This window comes from Notolepis coatsorum (assembly GCF_963971535.1).
Source record: "Notolepis coatsorum genome assembly, chromosome: 10".
NCBI classification, from domain to species: domain Eukaryota; kingdom Metazoa; phylum Chordata; class Actinopteri; order Aulopiformes; family Paralepididae; genus Notolepis; species Notolepis coatsorum.
Genome location: NC_140174.1, coordinates 3,889,255 through 3,912,193, shown reverse-complemented (window position 1 = coordinate 3,912,193; position 22,939 = coordinate 3,889,255). Strand labels below are relative to the sequence as shown.

General features: G+C 45.0%; 1 protein-coding gene across 1 annotated transcript in view; it reads right to left on the bottom strand.

Annotated features, from left to right (window-relative positions):
• Nucleotides 1–1,896: 1,896 nt before the first annotated feature.
• The window catches only part of tmem94 (transmembrane protein 94), a 109,225-nt gene continuing 88,182 nt past the window's right edge, over nt 1,897–22,939 (bottom strand). Inside the window, exons 14-24 of the mRNA XM_084322314.1 lie at nt 18,801–18,909; nt 15,894–16,083; nt 10,593–10,670; nt 9,979–10,064; nt 9,160–9,241; nt 7,211–7,374; nt 6,682–6,776; nt 6,130–6,223; nt 5,057–5,227; nt 2,665–2,762; nt 1,897–2,437 (exon numbers count right to left, since the gene is read on the bottom strand). Of these exons, the coding sequence (XP_084178440.1) occupies nt 2,690–2,762; nt 5,057–5,227; nt 6,130–6,223; nt 6,682–6,776; nt 7,211–7,374; nt 9,160–9,241; nt 9,979–10,064; nt 10,593–10,670; nt 15,894–16,083; nt 18,801–18,909 (1,142 nt within the window). The 3' untranslated portion in view covers nt 1,897–2,437; nt 2,665–2,689. The remainder of the gene's footprint in view (nt 2,438–2,664; nt 2,763–5,056; nt 5,228–6,129; nt 6,224–6,681; nt 6,777–7,210; nt 7,375–9,159; nt 9,242–9,978; nt 10,065–10,592; nt 10,671–15,893; nt 16,084–18,800; nt 18,910–22,939) is intronic.

The window sequence follows — 22,939 nt, the reverse complement described above, 5'->3', positions numbered from 1 at the left end:
CATCCTTCTAACAAGACTGAACCACCTTGTATATTCAGTAGGGCTCCACGACAGTACTCTGGATTTGCTAAGATCGCTGTACGATAGCGTCATGGCAGTTATGACATCACATTGTAGGCTTTAGATGAGCGCTGCTGCCATTGGGGAGTGTAGTCCTAAACGCCCAGGGAACATATGAATGTGCTTTTCTGTGCTGAGGGAGGATCAAGCCTTATACATAGTTAGATAAGATATGAGTTAGATAACATTACATTAGCTAATGTAAATCTCACTGGCCTAACTAAGGCTTCACAGTTCACAAAGTTTGACAGCTGATGTTTGAGGGAATAAAAAAACGGTCGTATGTGGAGTTGATCTTCTGTTCAGCACAGGCCTTATATAACAATAAATCTGGATTATCCCATAAAAATGTTCCATAGGGATTCATGACCACAACCAGGGGGGGCGAGAACGGCAGCTTCACAGCAGCTGCAACGTGACTCCACTCAGCTGCAAGAACTCTGACGTAATAAAAAAAAAAAAAAATGAAATAAAAACCTGCCCTTTTGTACATGTTAACACTTTGGTCGCCAAAAACGCCTTACCACGTCATTCCCCGCCATGCTCATTCTGCCAAAGACGCCGTACCACGTCTTTGAGATCAATATTTCAAAAATCTGTGATCGCAATCATATTTCTCCCCCGGAGACTTGAGATCTACTGTTGATCCCTCTCAACTCTCCAACGGTTCAAGAGCGCCATCTGGTGGCCGATCGGCGGATCGCCCAAACCGGAAACGGAAGCTGGTGCTCATTCCAATTCGGTCCGATCACTCGCTAATATTCCCAGGACTCGAGCGCGACACAATGGATAGCAATCCGTTACCAATAACTCGATAAACAACATGATTTGGACGTATATACTATTATACAACCTGGAGATGGATCGCATATTTCTACATCCCATAATAGGAATATTTCTGCTCCACGCTCATCGCCCAACGCTACGAGGAAGCTACGGTGAGATTCAGCGTTTTTTTTAACGTGTTCGATATAAACTGCTCTGATGATCATATCACCCACACTAGATGAATCATCTAACGTTGGCCACGGAATTATAAACGACCCCCCCCCCCCCATCCGGTCAACATCAGATGATAAGTAGTAACTTCTAGAAGCACGTCCATTTGAATTTTTTTATCTCGCGCAGATCGCTATCAAACTGTATTTGATCATCAATATAATGCATTTGGGGCTATAAATCACGTTCTGGAGAATGCTGCAGAAAACGATAAAAACATACTTATACTTTAGACCGTATTTTAGTATGAATATGTGAATGAAAAAGTATAACGTTGCTACACCCTGAACAATAGATACTTGATGTTGAATGGGCCATAGTAATGTCAATTTAGCAATACAATTTAAAAAGTTATAGCCCTGCAAAGAAGGGGAACTTCTCCATAGACAAATAGAGCTGGCAGAGGATGGTTTATTCTGAATATAAGCCTGGCGACCAAAGTGTTAAAAGTGGCATGCCAGCACATTCTTCAGATACTTTTTAAATATATATACACACACACATATATATATATAAAAAGTGACAAATCAGATCAACTCCTTCACAGCAAAAATCTTAATAATTCTTCATTCCGTATCGTGTTACAGCAGGACTGGCCTGGGCTTTAAAGCTCAAGAGAACAAGACGACGTTTCCACATGAAAAATTACCCAATAATTAAACCCCGTTCTCTCGCAACCGAGCCGAGTGGAAAAGCACGTCCACTAAGTAGCTCAAAGGTTGCAGCTGGGAACAGCCTAGAGAACACCAGTGCTATAAACGTTTCTTTGTAACCCCCCCCCCCCCCCCCCCCCCCCCCCATTCAAGCGGTCTTGAATTGCAAGAGGTAGAGGTAGACACACACACACACACACACCCTTGGCTGAAACGACTATGATTGGCTGAAATTACTAGTTTAAAAGTTGAATGGCAAAGACATATCAACATTTAGCTCATCGTCTTCTCCAGAGAGAGAGACAAGAAGATAGATACCAGTTTCCTCTCTGTGCGTGTTCAGTAGAAAGCTATCTAGCTGCATGTTAGCCTAGCTTAGCACAATGAATGGAAGCGGACATGACCGGTTAGCCTTCGGGGGAGCACAGAGAGGAAACTGGTATCCATCTTCTTGTCTCTCTCTGGAGAAGGCGATAAGCTAATTTCCCAAAATGTTGGCGTGTTCCTTTAAGTCCATTTAAATGAAGGGCAGATGTGATCCTTCTCGCAGGGCAGATGTGATCCTTCTCGCAGGGCAGATGTGATCCTTCTCGCAGGGCAGATGTGATCCGAGGATAAAAGTAACCCTGCTTGACTTGTGCAGTCTGATGCATTCTGGGAGCTCTTTGGGACCTTTGTGAAGCACGGTGATGGGAGAGGAGAGGACCATGCAGAAGACTCTGTCTCTGATAAACCCCAGAGGATAATAATAATAATAATAATAATAATAATGAAATAGAAATAAGGATTTTGGGGATATCTGTATCACAACTTTTTTTTAAAACGAGGCAGTTGCTGCAGTGCATGTTCAGAGAGGACGCCGTTCACCCCCCCCCCCCCCCCCCCTCTTCCCTCCTTTCCAGAAGGCTGATTGGTTCCCGGTATTGCCACACACACACACACACACACACACCAGTGGGCTCCTTGGGAGGAACCAATCAGAACGGAGAGTTCATTCCCAGCTTTGTTTCAAACTGTAGCTTCTGTCTCTTCTGGTAGCGAACCCGCACCCTGGAATGAAAAGAGAACAAAATGGCGGTACGTTAAGAAGAGAAGGCCGTTGGGCGGGTAGGTGGCCGAGCGGAGATTGCGTTCGTCACCAGCCCCGGAGCTGTGAGCTGGATTCGCCTGTTCGAATCCAGCTCACAGCTCCGGGGTTGTCACCAGCTTGGCTGGCCGTCTGCACTGATACAATTGGCAGTATTAGAGGGTGGGAGAAGCTGGCGGGGTGGGTCCGGGTCGTTGTAAACAGCGACTCCTACAGTTCGGTCGGGGCGCCTGCTAAGCGCGGATTGGACGTGAGGGGGATAGTGTGATCCTCCCACACGCTACGCCCTCTCGGGGAGGATCCGCGCTGCCAGGTGAAAAGAAGCGGTGATTGGCTGGACGTGTGTCGGAGGAAGCACGTGGTAGCCTCCACTCTCCCAGATGATCTGACTGTGGGGGGTAAGTGCGCAGCGACCAGGAAGGGACTGGGAATTGGCATACGACTAACATTGGGATGGGAGAAAATCGGAGGAAAATGGAGGGGGGAAAAGACCAATATATAAAAAAAAAAAAAGAAGACCGCGTTCACGCGGCGAGGCGCAGTTTTGCTCTTCTATGCGTCACGCTCGGGGGGTTGGGTTCCGTTCCAAAATGGCCACCGTGTGAATGCGGTGGATTACAGTTCACTGCGTCGACACGGCACCGTCTCCAGCTTCACCGCCACGTTCCTCTGTTTCACATAAAGGCCTCTGCATCAGGGCTGTACAGTGCCACATATACATCGCACGTGCTACAGCAACAGCGGTCTGTGCGATGAATGGATTCGGTTCATATAGATACTCTTATTTTGAAAATCCTGTAGCGGGTCTCATTTCTGCCCACGCGCAGCTCCAGCTATAATAACTAGGCTCCGACAGCTAGCAACGTTCAGGTGCATATGATACTCTTATTTTGAAAAAACTCCGTGACAACTCGACGAGTCATATCCGCCCTATCCGTGCTTCTGCAAGCAGAGCAGCGCGTTGGTCGGTTGGTGCGCACTGCTGCGTTAACACAGCAGTGCGCCTACACGTCCCGAAATAAGTCCGTGGTGTTTTTTTTTTCTCGCAACGGGTCAAATGCATCTACATGCTTTGCACCATCGCCATTCCTTTATGCGCACATCGCCCGAAATTAACGTTTATGTACCATTACAATCACTACAACGTTAGCAAGCTAACAAGCTAATCCTGATCAGAGGCAGAGCCAGCAGACACAGTGTGGACTGGGGAAAGGGAAATGGGGGGGCACTCTCTCCCCTTCCCTGTGTGCGTGCGTTTGGAAAGACGATGAAGTCACTAGTCAGGACTCAGGACAGGACTATATTATAGTAAACTGAGGATTACTGAGGATGGACAGATAATGTTGATATTCAAATATAAAAAAGTTTCGAGAGGAGTGGAAGTTTGAAGACAGACTAGACTACAATATGATGCGGGGGTGGTGAGTTGAAACAGTGTGTGTGAATGAATGAATGAAAACTTTATTAACAGATTGCAGAATGGGTACAGTACGGCTCAATACACACAATTGTTAAGGGGATGCAGACCAGAGAAAGACTTTCGTCTTGTTTACATCAGGGTCCCCCATTGTGTGTGTGTGTGTCCCAACCGACCCCACTTCTATGTTTCAATAAATTATTTGCATTTAAAACTATTAACGCAGACTCATTCCTTCAGTCCACTCAAAATTATGCTAATATTCCTTATGTTGTTTATGATATTAATTGAAAATAGCATATGAGAGTATTATAGTAATAATAACACATGGCGATATACTAAATGACATGGCACTGCAACTAAATAACACAAATACAATAGGCACATTTGTGACTGTTACAAATATAACACGTTTTATACTTGTGCTACAAGATTTTGGCCTGTGCTACAAAACTATCAACCTCTGTAGCACCAGTGCTATGTGCAAAAAAAGTTAACGTACAGCCCTGCTCTGCATGCTACAGCAACTGCAACGCAACTGCAACACAACATCAGCGCGACTTCAACGCAACATGTTGCAGAGGGTGTTGTAGAGTGTGTTGTGAGCATGTTGCGTACCTCTCCCCAAAATCTAATCTGAACAACCTTGCGTTGATGTTGCGTAGCAGTGATTGGTTGGTTAGCGAATGGGGGGTGGGGCTGTCATAGAATAATATTGGTCCCGCAGGGAGGAATACCATCCTCGAGTTAATGTAATTTATACAAATGGAAGTATTGATTTCGCCGTAACGAATCATTAAAAAATTCCTACTACTCCTACATGTTCCCCTGGTCACCTACCGGATCTCATGCAGCTTGACCAGCTCGTTGACCAGCACCACCACGAATGTGGACACGGACACCAGCAGCCAGGCCGGGAGGGGAATATCCTTCAGGTCAAAGGTCAGGGCGCTGCCCCGTACGCGCCACAGCTGGTAATCCACTGTGGCTTGCACTGCATGGCCAAGCAAACTGGGGATGGAGGAGGGGAGGGGGGTAAATACTTCATGATATAGTGGAGAAAAACCATGAGGAAAAGTTATAAAGATATCAAAAAGTGGATGTCGCAAAACTTTCGACTCCTTAATGCAGATAAAACTGAGATGTTAATTGTTGGCCCCCCAAACCACAGAGGCCTGTTTCAGGACATCTCCCTCAACTTTGATACTTGTCATGTATCCCAGAGCTCCACCATAAAAAACCTCTGAGTAATTTTTTATTCCTCCCTCTCATTTAATGCACATAAAAAAAGTCACCAAAATTGCATTCTTCCATCTTCGTAATATCGCAGAAATTCGCCCCATTTTAACTCTGGCTGATGCTGAAACCCTGATTCATGCTTTTGTCTCATCACGTCTGGACTACTGTAATGCACTTTTTTCAGGCCTACCTAATTCAAGCATCAAAAATCTTCAACTCGTGCAAAATGCGGCTGCACAGATACTAAATAGAACTAGAAAATTTGATCACATCACACCAGTTTTGTCCGCCCTACACTGGCTACCTATTCAAGCCCGATCTGACTTTAAAGTGCTACTCCTCACCTACAACATTTTAAATGGGCTTGCACCGCTCTATCTATCCGATCTCATCTCCCGATACTTGCCCGCTCACAAAATGCGGGGCTTCTATCGATTCCTAGGGTTAAAAAGAAATCCGCCGGCCACAGAGCCTTTGTCTACTGCGCTCCCTACCTGTGGAACAAATTACCTGCCGTCGTCAGGGGCGCCTGCTCTGTCGAAGCTTTTAAATCCCTGCTTAAGACCCATCTTAAAAACAAGATTTCTCGTCGTTGGCACTCAACGCATGGCATGAAATAACGAGATTTCTCGTGGCTGGCACTCTGGGTGTTAAGACAGCCCTAGTTGACTTACACCACAGGTACCGTGAGACACCACCAGGTGTTGCTGAAGGGGCTCTTCCTCCACAGAGGCTGGGAGCGGTGCACGTAGCTCAGGGAGATCACCACTGGGACCGCGGAGAGGAGAGGAGAGGAGAGGCAGACATCAATCAAACGCTCACGTGAAGCATTCAGTGACATTAAGATATATCTTATCGATTGCTAAGGTGTAATAATAATAATATATTCAATTTGTAGGGGCGCTTTATATTTGTGGAAAAAATCTCAAGGTGCTACAGTGTGTAGAAGAACATAAAAACTAGTTAGAGAGTAAAAAGAACATAAAATAAGTAGGGCTAAAACTAGTAAAAGAACATAAAATAAGTAGGGCAAAAACGAGTAAAAGAACATAAAATAAGAAGGGCTAAAACTAGTAAAAGAACATAAAATAAGAAGGGCTAAAACTAGATACAAATCACCAAAAAGGTTCTATAAAAAAATATGCGTTTTGAGGTCCTACTGACTGACTGACTTTGCATTTTAAACACACAGAATCTGTGGGTGACAGAGGTGGAGGTCATCATACCCGTGTGCAACGCCAGGAAGGCGGCCATGACCTTCTGAGTCAGCAGCAGGCCGCTGGAGAGCTCGCCAAACCACCGGGGGGCGCTGGCAGACGAGCTGTGTTCACAAACACAAGTCATCACATATATATCAAGCGATAGTGAAAAGTCACCATTTTCACGTTCTCTGATGTAACTTAACGGTGCACAGACAGTGCATTTATATAGCAGCTTTTATCCAAAGCGCTTTACAATTTGTTCCTCACATTAACCCATTCACTCACACATTCACACACCGATGGCGGAGGCAAACATGCATACTAGTAAGGCACTTTTAATACCACTTAGAGCAAAAAATCTATACAAATTTCACGACCATACTACGGGGAAAGAAAATGCATAACAACACTGAACAGCGGCTGCACTTGCGCACCAATTAAAATGATTGCGATATGTCAAGCAAGGCCTGAAATTGAGAAGTATAATACATTTTAAGACTTTAATCCCCCACAGGTACCCTGGCTGGCTAGTGCGTCGGCGGGGTGCACCCACCTGGCTTTGAGGATGTCTGTGCAGGCGATGGTGGTGTTGTCGGCCATGGTGGTGTTGCTGGTGCGCTGGCAGAGCTCGTGGAGGGTGAAGCCGAACCCCACCAGGTAGGCACACACGGTCAGGCCGAACCTGAGCAGGAAGCAGCCCAGGAAGTAGTTCTGGGTCTGGAGCAACAACACAGGATTATATCATGCTTTTATAATAATAATAATAATAATAATTTACCTAGAACAATGTTTGTTAAAATATGGGTCGAGACTAGGGATGCTCGATATTGGCTTTTTTACCGATACCGATATACCGATATTGTCCAACTCTTAATTTCCGATACCGATATCAACCGATACCGATATATGCAGGGTCTCCCCCCAAAAAAACGGAATAATTTCAGGTAATTAACATTACTTATTACATGGCGTTTTCACATTCGCCGAAATGCTTGCTTGTGATTGGTCAATAGCCCCCCGACTGCGGTCATTATTTTTCAATAATGACCGCTGTTTTTTCAATAATGACCGCAGTGCGCAGCTGTTGGCAATCAAGCCCACTGACACACACTGTTTCAGTGCAATTAGACAGTGTTCTGCTGCCGGCGATGACAGGGGGCGGAGCGACGAGCGGAGCCAGAACACAGCGGAGCCAGAAGGCTGCCCGCGATAATAATAATCACTTTATTTGGGCTGACAGAGCCACAGAACAACTGCGATTTGTCAAATGAATTAGGTATATTGTTAGTAAGTTAGCCATGTAATAAGCGGGATAATGTATAGCCTACTCGGTCATTGTCACAAAATAATTGACCTTCACTACGTTTAAAACACCTCGGCGCGGCGCCTCTGTATTTTAAACTCCGTGTCGGTCAATTATTTTGCGACAATGACCTCGTAGCCATACATTATCCCTTACATATCTCTTGTCGTGGAATTAACACAACATTATGCATACTTTTGACAATAAATAAAATCTGAATTTGTTCTTACTTGCCTGGGTAAATAAAGGTTAAATAAATGTAAAACGTTTTTATTTATTTTTTTAATTTTAAACAGATGCCGATAATTTCCGATACCGGTATTCCGAATACATTTTAATGCCAATATCGGACATACCTAGTCGAGACCCAAATTTGGGTCACAGGCCCGTTTCTGTTGGTATTTTAGTATGTTTTAATGGGCTTGGGTCACAGGGAGACAGAATATGGTTGACAGAATATACTTGAATATGGTCCCACGGTTAAAAAAATATATAAACAAGAGTTTAGAAAGTAGGACCCCTGCTCAGTCTAAAATGTCATCATTTGAAACAAGGGGCTGTTCTTATTGTGTAGCCATGTGTTAATGTAAGGTAAGACCTACATGACTGTTAATACTGTCTCTCACCTCTCTCACCCCACAATAACTAAAGCACATAAAGGCTTAAACAACAGTATGAATATGTGATCCTATGAATGAATGAATGAATGACTTTTATTTATATACAGTAGCACCCTTCACAGCACGAATGCACAGGGTGCTTTACACTACAGCTTAGTGTATAAAACAAAAACAAAAACAGAAATAAGAAATAAATGACAACTACAACAACAACAACAACAGACAGCAGTTAAAAAACAGTGAAACCAGATAAAAAGTAGAATAAGAGAATTTAGATAAAATCATCAGACAGTCACTAATTAAAAACAAAACTGTAGGAACAGTGAGGACAAGAAAGAGTGCCTATGTATGACCAAAGGCCTGTCTAAACAAAAGAGTTTTCAGAGGGGGCAGTTCGCAGGTCCAGGCGGAGAGCGTTCCAGAGCCTTGGTGCCGTCACCTCGAAGGCTCCATCACCCCTTGTCTTCAGCCTGGACCTGGGGACCACCAGGAGGTGCTGACCGGCAGATCTGAGTGAGCGGGTGTTGGTGTAGGGATGGATGGATGAGGTCAGTGATGTAGATAGGGGCCTGATCCTACCTTCCTAGGAATGGCATCTTGGTTCTTCCCTGTAGCGACGGTCATGACTGAGCTGTCGGGTGGCTTCCCCAAGAATGACAAGCTGCCAACAGAACACATAGGTGTGGTTAGTATGAAGTCCTTCACTAGGAAAGCAAAACACTAGGAATATTAGTTTCATTATGTTAGGAGAGAGCAGGAGCAGCGAAAGGTGTGTGTGTGTGCGTTAGGGGTGGGACAAAAAGATCAATACTGCAATATATCGTCGCACTTTCTCTTGCAACACATTATCAATACATTGGCGGCAAGTATCGATCATTTTTTTTATAATAATACATTAATTAATTAATAATACAAATTAATAATTTATTGCACTGTAAAAAAAAGTGTGATACGTCTATGTGCACTATTTTACTCTGTCTATTCTATCTCACTCTTTTTATTAGTCTCTATTTAAAACTGAATCAAACCATAAACAAGGTGGCCTGTTGGGATGTTAGATCCTAATGTGAAAAACTGATTTTACATGTCTGCACTTTATGTGCTCATTTTATGCCTTATGTCTTTTTTCTGTTGTGAAGCACTTTGAGCTGCAGTTTCTGTATGAAAGGTGCTCTACAAATAAAGTGTATTATTATTATGAATAATAATCCGATAAAGAAATAAATAAAAAAGATTTGATATGCCAGGTCGTGGACCTTTTCATAGGTGTTTCTTCTTCAGTTACACAGATATCATGATGTATCATAGATACAATTCTGTGCAATATAATGGTTATCGCAGATATTGTGTATTGTGATATTGGGCCGTGTGTGTGTGTGTGTGTGTGTGTGTGTGTACCTGAGCAGTGGACAGCTGAAGCAGGCTAACCAGAGGATATCAGTGATGTTGATGGGAGGGGGGAGCTGAGCCAGACAGGCCAAGAACTACAAAACAAAACACAGAACACAGTCGGGTCAACGGAGAACAGGCGCTGGAAGGAGAACGAGCATGTCGACAGACAGGGGAGTACACACTGAAAGCGTGTAAAACATTATTAAAACAAGGACAAAGAAAGTGTCATAGATGCAAAGCATGTTTTTATGTTTAAGGACTCTTGGGCTAAATGAGATTGTAATAAAAGAAGATACAATAGAATCAAAATTCCAGGGGCCTCATTTATCTATGGTGCGTACGCACAGATATGTGCGTAACCCGTGCGTACGATCATTTCTAAGCAAAGTGTGGGACTTATCAATTTGAACTTGTGCTCGACATTGTGCGTATATCTACACACAGCTCAGACCATGCGTACCTGGCGCCCAGCGGTAGAATATGAAGACTGCAGACGGACGGCATATGCTTTCATCAGTTTCATGCATTAGTCAGGGATGTGATTGCGCCCTTAACACTTTGAATGCCCAAACCGAGATATTTCGGGTTTACCGAGATATATATATATCTCTCTCTCTCACCTGTATGATGACGATGGTCAGCTGACACTGCAGGAGGAAGAGGAAACACTTGCGGATGCCGTAGGTTGTGTGTCGAGCCTGGAATGACATCATCATACAAAGAAAAGGGCTTTAATTATTGAAATTGCCCCAATTAATCTTCTGTGTGCGACTGTTTTGTGCAATGCTAAGTGTTTATACTGGCAGATCCCATTCACGTTAGCATGTAAGCTAACAACATCAGCGCTCTTTTTGTGAGACTAAACTCTCCGCTCTTGGTGGTGGTACATTGTGTTGATGTTGGTTTTCGTTTCATCAATAAATGAGGCAGAACACAGTGAATGTATCCTTTTTTTTATTGCACTTTGTTTGTTTCTTGCTGAAAATAAATGTTGCTAAATAGTTCCAGAGGTAATTTAAAAATGGCGGATTTCTGTTTTGACTTAGCAGGATGTGTAGTGACGCGTTCACCCTTCTGATTGGTTGAAAATGGCCTTCATGTTTGAACTACATCACCACCTATTGCTTTGGCATTGTACTACATGTTTAAACCACTGTGTGATCGTGTGCACTGAGCGGCTGGGAGCGGCTCAGAGCGGAGGAGAGCTCTCGCTCCGGAGTCACTCTGACCCATTTTAAAGCCCACTCCGCGCTCACTTCAAAATCCACCCGCTCCGCTCGCGCTCTGCTCACATGCTCTGTGTGTGTGTGTGTGTGTGTGTGTGTGTGTGTACCCAGGGGCGTAGCTGTCGTTTCTGGGCCCCATGAAAGAATGTATTTCTAGGCCCTCAGTGAATGCGAGCGCACGTAAGGGCGCGAGCAATTCTTTTTTGCCATTTATTTATTGATGAAAATGCATAATATGGTTTTTACCTATACATTCGGATCAGCAGTTCAGCACTGTTGGTGGGTGAGCCTAGTAAAGGATGTCGCATTGCGTTTGTTACAAAGGGTCAGATTAAACCGAATATATATATTTACTGATTGATATATATTGCATAATATTTGTATATCGTTTGATATCCCTTGTGTATTCTTTGTACATATACACGGAATATCCCTTTAACCTAGTACAGACCATAATATTTCGTTCTCTTATTGGATAGCGTTCCACCAGCGCCATTGCCATACCCCCAGAGTCGAGTTCAAAGCCACCGTCAAGGCTCGTCTCAACATGCCCGGTTCTGCCCAAGACTACGAGACAGGAATAAGGCTGGTACTAGTTTATTCGCCTAACATATAAATATGGCGCAGGTGAATACAGAAGTAGTTCGAGTTACCCAAGTGAAGCCTCACCACGATACAACGTGCTGTGAAGTGGGCCCGTTTTTGCCCCAAAATAGAGTCTTGTCTTATCCTAATACGTTTGTTCAACGTATCGTTCGCTCATTACTAGTAAAGCCTTCATCACGAGTCAACGACCAAGTGAAGTGAGCAACCGTGCGTCTAAATAGAGCACTTATAGCCGCGTGCGAATAGGATAGTAAAGTGTCAGAGCTTAGTGGAATAACGTCAAGTTCAACCTAGCTAATGTGAAGTACCGCGCACCGGAGAATCTACACCGGTGAATGCAGAGCCCCTTTCCGGCTGGATTATTATTATTATTGCTTTGGACCAGGCTGTTGGAGCGGAGAAGAATCGTCTACACCCCACTACTGTGGGATTTACCCGTGACGTGAGGAACATCACTCGAGCCCGTCTCAAGGAGAGGCTGGCCGGCTTTCACCTGTGCTGCACGCATACTGGGATTACAGCTGCTGCTTTCGTCTGCCGATCAGGGAGTAATATACCGCCTCCCATAGCAGGAGCTTATTGAGTCCCCGTTGATCCAGACTTCGCATTCGAACATTTCCTCCCCCTGCTGGCTTACAACCGGTGGGAACCCTGGATGTAGCCAATTACTTAAACATCTTCTTCACAAACATAGCCACAACACTGGTAAACAAACTACCCTCCCACTCAGGGCATTATGGGGTAGAACACATAGTAGCATACTACAAAAACCTAGGGGTCCACAAAGACGACTTCAAACTTGAAATGGTAACAACCGATGAGGTACTCAAAAAATTGAGCGCCCTCCAACCTAACAAGGCCACTGGCCATGACAACATCCCCTCCAAATTCCTCAGAGACGCAGCAGCCGCCATCACCCCAGTCATCACACACATAATAAACCTCTCTATAAAACAGGGGCACGTCCCCAAGGACTTCAAAATTGCGAGAGTGACCCCTCTACACAAAAAGGGCAGCAAATTAGACCCAGGCAACTACCGCCCTGTTTCTATTCTTACCTCCATCTCGAAAGTCATGGAGAAAATAGTCTACGAACAGGTCGAAAAGTACCTGGTGGAAAAAAACCTAATCTACGAATTCCAATCTGGCTTCAGAACGTCCCACTCCACTGACACATGCCTCCTCTATTTGAACGACCACATCAAACAAGAGGTGGACGCTGGCAAATACTGCGGCATGGTCATGCTGGACCTACAAAAGGCCTTCGACACTGTCAATCACTCCATTCTAATGGACAAGCTAAAAGCAATTGGTTTTGATAGCCTATCAGTGAGCTGGATGCAATCCTACCTGGAGGGGAGAGAACAGATGGTAGAGGTAAACGGTACTCTATCCCCCCCCCCTCACAGTGAGCTGTGGTGTTCCACAAGGAAGCATACTAGGACCGCTACTCTTCCTAATTTATGCAAATGACATGTCGTCAGCCTGTGACTGCAACTTGTTCCTGTTTGCGGACGACTCAGCCCTGCTGGTCTCTGACAAGAACAAATTGCAGGTTGAAAAAACCCTCAGCACGGAACTAGGCAAAATCTGCATATGGCTCGCTGATAACAAACTATCATTACACATGGGCAAAACAGAGTCCATTCTCTTCGGTTCAAATAACAAACTCAGCAAGACCGACGGCTTCTCAGTTACAGTGGGTGACAATATTGTCACAAGGAAAGACGAAATTACCTACCTGGGTTCCATCCTAGAGGCAAATCTTTCCTGTGACAAAATGGCATCCAATGTAATAAAAAAAGTCAACCAACGAACTAGATTCTTGTACCGGATCTCCTCTCTGGTAAACAAGAATACCCTGAGGACTCTGGCAGGAGCACTCATTCAAGGGTACTATGACTATGCGTGCACCTCATGGTACCAAAGCACCTCAAAGGCGCTTAAAACAAAATTACAAACATCACAAAACAAACTGGTCAGACTACTACTTGACCTGAACCCCAGAACCCACCTCACCCCTGCCCACTTTGCCAACCTAGGATGGCTTAGAGTAGACGACAGAGTACAGCAACTTGCAATGGGCCTGGTCTACAAGATACACTATACGACCGGGGTGCCCATGTACATGTCAAAATACTTCCCAAAGGTCAGTGAATACCACAACCACTACACCAGAGGAAGCTCAACAAATCATGTTAAACCCAGATTCGGCTCAAACAAGGGACTAAACACGTTTCGCAATTATGCCACAACAATGTGGAACGCCCTACCCAAAGCTGTAAAGGAATGTGAATCCCTGCCCACATTCAAAACCGCCCTTAAAGAGCACCTACGGGAGGCTGCAATTCGAAACTGGCCACCGTAAATGCCCAAAACCCCCACCACCTCCTAATAGACAGTCTCCTCCCCACCGCATGTATATATTCCCTCCCCGCCGTATGTATATTCCCCTCCCACCCACCCACCACCTCCTAATGTACAGTCCCCTCCCCATCATATGTATATACTCTGTCAGGATCTAGGGGTAACAGTACTGTATATTTGAATACCGCCTATGTCACAAATGTATCAGTACTAAATACCTATATGTCCCTATGCCATAAATGTCATGTATGTTATGTATGTCATAAATGTCTATATGAATTGAAAATGGGGGACCCTGATGGAAACAAGACAAACGTCTTTCTCAGGTCTGCATCCCCTTAACAATTGTATGTATTGAGCCGTACTGTATTGTACCCATTCTGCAATCTGTTAAATAAAGTTTTCATTCATTCATTCATTCATGGTATGGGATATTGACAACCAGTATGGTTGTCAATATCCCAATGTACCCAACCCCCCCCACCCAACCTCCTCCAATGTACAGTTTCTACGTCAAATGTATATACTCCCTTTTCTTGACTCCTTCTGTATCACAAACAGTACTGTATTTGCAAATCTGGTATGTCATAAATGTATAGATGTAGCAGTACTGACTATCTGTATGTCATGTATGTCATATATGTCTATATGAATTGAAAATGGGGGACCCTGATGGAAACAAGACAAACGTCTTTCTCAGGTCTGCATCCCCTTAACAATTGTATGTATTGAGCCGTACTGTATTGTACCCATTCTGCAATCTGTTAAATAAAGTTTTCATTCATTCATTCATTCACCCCCTACCAGAATCTCCCGCTGCCTCCCCAGAGTACCATAGATATAATTCCTAATATTCAGGTTGTATTATCATCTCCTGCGTAATATGAGAATGGACATACGTTATTGATTTGCCTACGCACATTCCTTTGCCTTATAAGCGCATTGAAAGTAAAGTATATTATGTATTCTTGCTGCTAATAAATATTCGTAAACCCAGATTTGTGTGGAAACCGTGTCATTGTGGAGGTGTTCTCATCATATACTCGTGTACTGTATGGCCAGTAGTAATGTACATAAGACGGTAGTGGTTTAATGATACCATACTTATTAATACAGTCAGGGAATTGTACCCCTCAGTTACAGCGTTCATCTTCAATGAATGGACCAATGCAATAGTCTACCAAAGCCCCCCTCTCTATATATATATCTCACTCACACACACACACACACACACGCACACACTTCAGAAACAAACATAGTATCAATGAGAGCATCAATAAATACACCCGAGTGATGTCTAGTATAATAAAAAAAAAAAAAAATAAAAAAAAATTGGGCCCCCCCCCAGTGCTGGGCCCTTGGAATCGTCCTAAGCTACGCCCCCCAGCTACGCCCCTGTGTGTACCTGCTCTATCAGTTTGACCATGCTGACGCTCTCTCCTTGGTGTGTGTGTGTGTGTGTGTGTGTGTGTGTGTGTGTGTGTGTGTGTGTGTGTGTACCTGCTCTATCAGTTTGACCATGCTGACGCTCTCCCCTTGGTGTGTGTGTGTGTGTGTGTGTGTGTGTGTGTGTGTGTGTGTGTGTGTGTGTGTGTGTGTGTGTGTGTGTGTGTGTGTGTGTGTGTGTACCTGCTCTATCAGTTTGACCATGCTGACGCTCTCCCCTTGGTGTGTGTGTGTGTGTGTGTGTGTGTGTGTGTGTGTGTGTGTGTGTGTGTGTACCTGCTCTATCAGTTTGACCATGCTGACGCTCTCCCCCTGGTGGAAGGTGACGGAGCAGCCCAGGGTGTTGAGCTGCCCAGACAGCCCCAGGGGAGTCAGGCCCTCACACTCCCCGCTGTAGCCCATCCCTGTGGCGTAGCCAAACGTCTCCCACGAGCACCGCGACGGATACAGAGGGTCCAGGGCGATGCTGTAGAGGGGAGGGGAGGAGGAGGGGAGGAGGAGAGGAGGGGAGGGGAGAGGAGGGGAGGGGAGAGGAGGGGAGGGGTGGAGGGGAGGGGAGGAGAGGAGAGGTGGAGGGGAGGGGAGGAGGAGAGAGGTGGAGGGGCGGAGAGGAGAGGAGGGGGGAGAGGTGGAGAGGAGGGGAGAGGTGGAGGGGAGAGGAGGAGGGGAGAGGTGGAGGGGAGGGGAGGAGAGGGGAGAGGGGAGGAGAGGTGGAGGGGGGAGAGGTGGAGAGGAGGGGAGAGGTGGAGGGGAGGGGAGAGGAGGAGGGGAGAGGTAGAGGGGCGGAGGGGAGGGGAGAGGAGGAGGGGAGGAGAGGAGGAGGGGAGAGGAGAGGTGGAGGGGAGGAGGGGAGAGGGGAGGAGAGGTGGAGGGGAGAGGGGAGGAGAGGTGGAGGGGGGAGGGGAGGAGAGTGGAGGAGGGGAGAGGAGAGGTGGAGGGGAGGGGAGAGGAGAAGGGGAGAGGTGGAGGGGAGAGGGGAGGAGAGTGGAGGAGGGGAGGAGGGGAGAGAGGGGAGAGGTGGAGGGGAGGGGAGAGGAGAAGGGGAGAGGTGGAGGAGAGAGGGGAGGAGAGTGGAGGAGGGGAGGAGGGGAGAGAGGGGAGAGGTGGAGGTGAGAGTGGTAAGAGGTGAACAGTCTATTTATATAGACATGTGATCGGATGTTATCTATGTATAGATGACACTATGAACAAAACAACAGCTGTTCAAAATGTGCGTGTGCGTTTCTGTATTGATGCAAGTGTTTGTGTGTATATGTGTGTGTGTGTGTGTGTGTGTGTGTGTGTGTGTGTGTGTGTGTGTGTGTGTGTGTGTGTGTGTGTGTGTGTGTGTGTGTGTGTGTGAGAGAGATGAAAATATAGTACTGATCAATAGATGGAGTTGATATAGAGAGTTAATGAATTTCGTTTTCTTGGTGTGATTATGGATGATAGACTAACATGGAAATCTCACACATGTTAAAAAAAAGATGTCCAAGAGTATTTTTGTTATGAATAAAGTAAAGGATGTGTTAGAGTATGAGGCAATGAGAACACTCTACTGTTCACTCATCTCACCTTATCTCAGTTATTGTGTTGAAGTATGGGGGAATACTTATAGGACCAATATAAAACCATTATATATACTGCAGAAGAGGGCTGTAAGAATCACACATAAAGTGAATTATCGAGAACACAAGAACACATTATTTATTAAATCTATCTAAATAATACACTGCCACAAAACTGCTACAAAATCTTTTTCATTTAGAAAGTGAGTTTAGTAGGAGGAAATTCAATTTCAGTTTGCACGTACCACACTTAAACAGATGTGTCCTTCAGTTATTGGTGTAAAGTTGTGGAATTCTCTCCATAGTGAGCTTAAGGGATGTACCATAGTGTTTGTCAATTCAAAAAGAATTATATAAAAAAAATATTTAGTCAGTATCAGATAGTGAGATATTTTTATTATAATTATTTTTATTATTTATTTTTTCTTGTTTAGTCTGTTGATTGTTTGTTTCTTTGTATAAATGATTATTTTGTGTAAATTAGGTTGTACGCCGACCATCAAGTAATACTTGTTTAGTTTAAGAATAAGGGGCAGGTAACTAAGATTTATTCTTCTTCCTGCTCCTTTTGCCCATGGTATGGTATTTATGATTTTGTATGAACAACTCTATGATTGTATTGTTTCCATGTGGCAAATAAAATTCTGAATCTGAAGTGGGCACACTTTTGTGTGTGTGTGTGTGTGTGTGTGGGGGGGGGGGGGGGGTGTCACAGCGATGTGGAATTTCCTGTGACTAATAAACTCGTGACTCGTTACCGGCGACACTGGATATTTTACGAGATGACACTCTACAGACTTTGATCTTTAATGTTATGCGGCTACATTGATCCGCTGTGTCTGTCTTTTTTGTTGTGTGACGTCTCATATCTAGAGTCTTCTTTCTCTCCTTTAAGACGCTTTAAGGAGGTCTTTTATTTTTAGAGCATTAACTCTTTGGAATAACCCGCCTCAAAACCTCTGCTGCATTTACAGTAGATTCACTTTTAAAAATACCTTAAATTGTATTTAACACTGTAAAATATTTTGTTTCGTTTTTTTGTTCTGTGCTTGCATGTCATTTTAGCCATCTTAATTGTTAGTTTCATTATGTATTGTGTGTCGAGTACTGACTTTTAATAATTTTGTTTTGCAATAATGATTGTTTTTGTATGTTTTTTGTGTGTGGACCCCAGGAAGACTAGCTGGTTGCTATGGCACCAGCTAATGGGGATCCTTAATCAAATCAAATCAAATAAAAAATCCTCCACGTGAAGTTAAAACTAAGTGAAAGTGAAACCTACGATAGCTGCTGTCCGCACGTTCAGTTTATAATGTGGTCTGATTCACACGCTTGATAACATGTTTAGACATTTTACAAATTAGCGTTTCTTTTATGTGGGCACTGATATGTGAACATTTACTAAATGAGTTGCATTTTTTATGAAAAAAAATTAAAATAAAATACATACACGTAACACGGGTAATCACTGACTACCGCGGCAGGCCTAGTGTGTGTGTGTGTGTGTGTGTGTGTGTGTGTGTGTGTGTGTGTGTGTGTGTGTGTGTGTGTGTGTGCGTGCGTGCGTGCGTGCGTGCGTGCGTGCGTGTGTGCGTGCGTGTGTACCTAGTGTGTGTGTGTGTGTGTGCGTGTGTACCTGAGGTCACTCTGCAGGAACAACAAGCCGTTCCGGAAGTTGCCGGAGCTCCCCAGACAGCATGTGACCTCTCTGTTCTCCTGCATGATCTTCATCATCTCACACATCGCTGTGGAGGGGGGGGGGGGGAGAGAGAGGGGGGGGGGGAGAGACACAGAGGAGAGACACAGAGGAGAGACAGAGACAGAAGGAGACAAAGACAAGAGACACAGAGAGAGAGAGGGGGGGGGGAGAGAGAGAGAGAGAGAGGGGGGGTGGGGGGGGGGGGAGAGACACAGAGGAGAGACAGAGACAGAAGGAGACAAAGACAAGAGACACAGAGAGAGAGAGAGGGGGGGGGAGAGAGAGAGAGAGAGGGGGGGGTGGGGGGAGAGAGGGAGAGAGAGGGGGGGGGAGAGACACAAAGGAGAGAGACAGAGACAAGAGACACAGAGAGAGACACAAGAGAGAGAGAGAGAGAGAGAGAGAGAGAGAGGGGGGGAGAGACACAGAGGACACTGGGTAAGTATGAACTACCTGGAAGCACAAGGAGGATCTGTTAACACACTGTATATTCAGTATGGTATCTGCCATGAGCTTCCTCACACATTACTCTGTTCATTTCAGACAGCGAAATATATGCATACATTTCTGTAAATATACATACCGTACTTGTATATTTTATTTACATTTACATTTAGTCATTTAGCTGACGCTTTTATCCAAAGCGACTTACAAGTTCTGTACGACAAGCCATCAGGAAGGAAGGGCACAACTCTATCAGCTGAGTAACAATGTTCGTCAAAGTGTTGTGTGCTACAGTGTAGGTTAGTTTATTAGGACAAGTGCATGACAGTGTGGTTAGTTAGGGTTAGATAATTTTTTTTTATTTTTTTTTTATTACAGATAATGGTTGAAGAAGTGCGTCTTTAGTCGACGGCGAAAGATTGGACGTGTTTCGGCTGTCCTAACTGGGGTGGGTAGTTCATTCCACCATTGTGGGGCAAGGACTGAGAATAGGCGACTTCTCTTTGATGACCCTCCCGGAGCTTGGATAGGAGTAGGTCTGAGGCGGCCAGAAGAAGCAGAGCGTAGGGGTCTTGAGGGTGTGTAGTTAGAGACCATTGACCGGAGGTAGGCGGGAGCGGTTCCCTTTGCCGTACGGTATGCTAGGTCGAGGGCCTTGAAGCGGATTCGTGCAGCAATGGGGAGCCAGTGCAGGTCCCTAAGAAGTGGGGTGACATGGGCCGACTTCGGTAGGTTTGAGATCAGGCGGGCCGCTGCGTTCTGAATGAGTTGAAGAGGCTTAGTGGCAGTGGCCGGGAGGCCAGCGAGCAGTGCGTTGCAGTAGTCGAGGCGGGAGATGACTGTTGATTGGACGAGGAGTTGGGTGGATTCTTTTGTCAGGAAGGGGCGGATCCTTCTGACGTTGCTCAGGAGGAATCGGCAGGTTCTGGTTGTCGCTGCGATGTGAGCAGAGAAGTTCAACTGGTCGTCGAGGACAACACCAAGGTTCTTGGCGGTCGGGGACGCGGTCACAGCTGCATTCTCGACTGTGATGGAAAGGTCGGTCAGGGGGGAGGATTTGGCCGGCAGGTGGAGCAATTCTGTTTTGCTTAGGTTCAGTTTGAGGTGGTTGGTCGTCATCCAGGCGGAGATGTCGGACAGACAGGCCGAGATCCGCTCAGAGACGTGGATATCTGAGGGAGGGAAGGAGAGGAAGAGTTGAGTATCGTCGGCATAACAGTGGTAGGAGAAGCCATGAGACGTGATAATGTTACCCAGTGATTTAGTGTAGAGAGAGAAGAGAAGGGGTCCTAAAACCGAGCCCTGGGGGACACCCGTCCGTAGGGGGCGGGTGGCCGACAGGGTCCCTCTCCATGACACTTGGTAGGAGCGGTCATTGAGGTATGATGACAACCATGTCAGCGCAGAGCCAGCCACTCCCATTCCTGCGAGGGCCACGAGGAGGATCTGGTGGTTGACTGTGTCGAAGGCTGCAGATAGATCTAGGAGAATCAGGACAGAGGAGAGGCCTTTCGCTTTTGCTAAGTGAAGTGCCTCTGTGACCGCAATGAGGGCTGTCTCTGTGGAGTGACCAGTTCTGAAGCCTGACTGATTAGGGTCTAGGAGGTCATTCTGTAAGAGATAAGCAGTAAGTTGGTTGGATACAGCACGTTCAAGTGTTTTAGAAAGGAAGGAGAGAAGAGAGACAGGACGGTAGTTGCCTACGCCGTGTGCTGCTGTCAACAATGAATCAATCTCAGGGACAATAAAGGGTTTTTATTAGGGATGTCCGATATTATCGGCCTACCGATATTGGCATTCAAATGTGATATTGGAAATTATCTGTATCAGTTTTCAAATATTTTTTCTTCTTTTAAATTTTTTTTTATTTAACCTTTATTTACCCAGGCAAGCACGTAAGAACATATTCTGATTTTTTTTATTGTCAAAAGAATGCATAATGTTGTGTTAATTCCACGACAAGAGATATGTAATGTTAATTACCTGAAATTATTCCGTTTTTTGGGGGGGGAAACCCTGCATATATCGGTATCGGTTGATATCGGTATCGGAAATTAAGAGTTGGACAATATCGGTATAGGTAAAAAAGCCAATATCGAACATCCCTAGTTTTTATCTCATCTTAATCTCTTTTTTTTTTAAAGATATATTTTTTGGCGTTTTATCGCTTTATTGCTACTGGGCAGTCCAGTAGGGAGAGACAGAGGAGGAATGGGAGACAGAGTGGGGGGAAGACATTCAGCAAATAACGACAGGTTCGAGAGTCGAACCCGGGTCGGCCGTGTCGCGGCTGAGCGTGCTATGTGGTTCGCCACTGGGGCGCTCCTCATCTTAATCTCTTAACACATGCCCATCTAATGCCCCTCTCTGCCAGCGCTGTAAGCCTATGGAGATGTTTACCTTCTTTGCAGGGCTATAACTTTTTAAATTGTATTGCTATATTGACATTACTATGGCCCATTCAACATTGATTATCTATCGTTCAGGATGTGGGAACGTTATTCTTTTTCATTCATACATTCATACAAAAATACCTTCTAGGATATAAGTATGTTTTTATCGTTTTCTGCAGTAATTCCTAGAACGTGAGTTATAGGCCTAAACGCATACCGTAATTCCTCTAATAGTAACCCCGGCTTGTATTTGTTTCAACTGTAGCGGGTACCAGGCTTGTATTAGGAGGAGGCCTGTATAAGAGGGAGGCCTATATTTCAAATTTTCAAACGGATCATAATGAATAAATCAACATTTTGTGTCGGTTTGAACCCAGTAAAATGTACTGGGTTCATTTATTGAAACCAAGTACTGTATGAAATAGTAAACAGTGCAATTACAGGTGGTCACTGGTCATTTCAACGTTTTCAAAGTGAAATCAAGTAACTAGCTCAGTATGCAGCTCAGTATATTAGTAACCCGGCTTGTATTAGGAGGCCGGCTTATAATTGCTTAGCTCAAGAGCGCACCCGGCCATTAATAGAGACCCGGCTTGTATTTGAGACCCGGTTACTATTAGAGGAATTACGGTATATAGATTATCGATTGGCGTTTCTTCCCTATACACGCTATATTAAAAAATTCAAATGTATATGATCGGTATACGTTATGCTTCATCGTGCGTGAAGGGAAGGGGGGGGGGGGGGGGTCGTTTATAATTCCCCGATCATCAGTAAATGCTTTATGTAGGTTGGGTGATATATTGATCAGATCGGTTTGCTCACAAGGAAACTCATAATCGGGTTGAAAATAACGTTATATTCCTCTTACCGTGGGTCAATGAGACTGGCGGTGAAATATCCCAAGTACACGACGCCGATCGCCTAGGTCCATTTCCGGTTTGTATGTCGCAATAAACGCCGAAATCATATAGATTATTAAGTTTAGAAAGGGATCCATTATGTACATAATGTCTGTCGGGAGTCCGGCAACAATATGTGACGGCCGGATGGTTTTCATCGACGCACATCGGCCACATCCTGTAGGCGAGTGTAACTCGCCCGACAATCCACCAGGCGGCGATATTGAGCCGTCGTTGCCGTCAGCTATAGGGTCCAGCTGCAGCGTCGCAGGTGTATATATGAATTATGAATGCCATGGCGAAAAAATTAAATATTGATCTCAATAACGCTGGACAG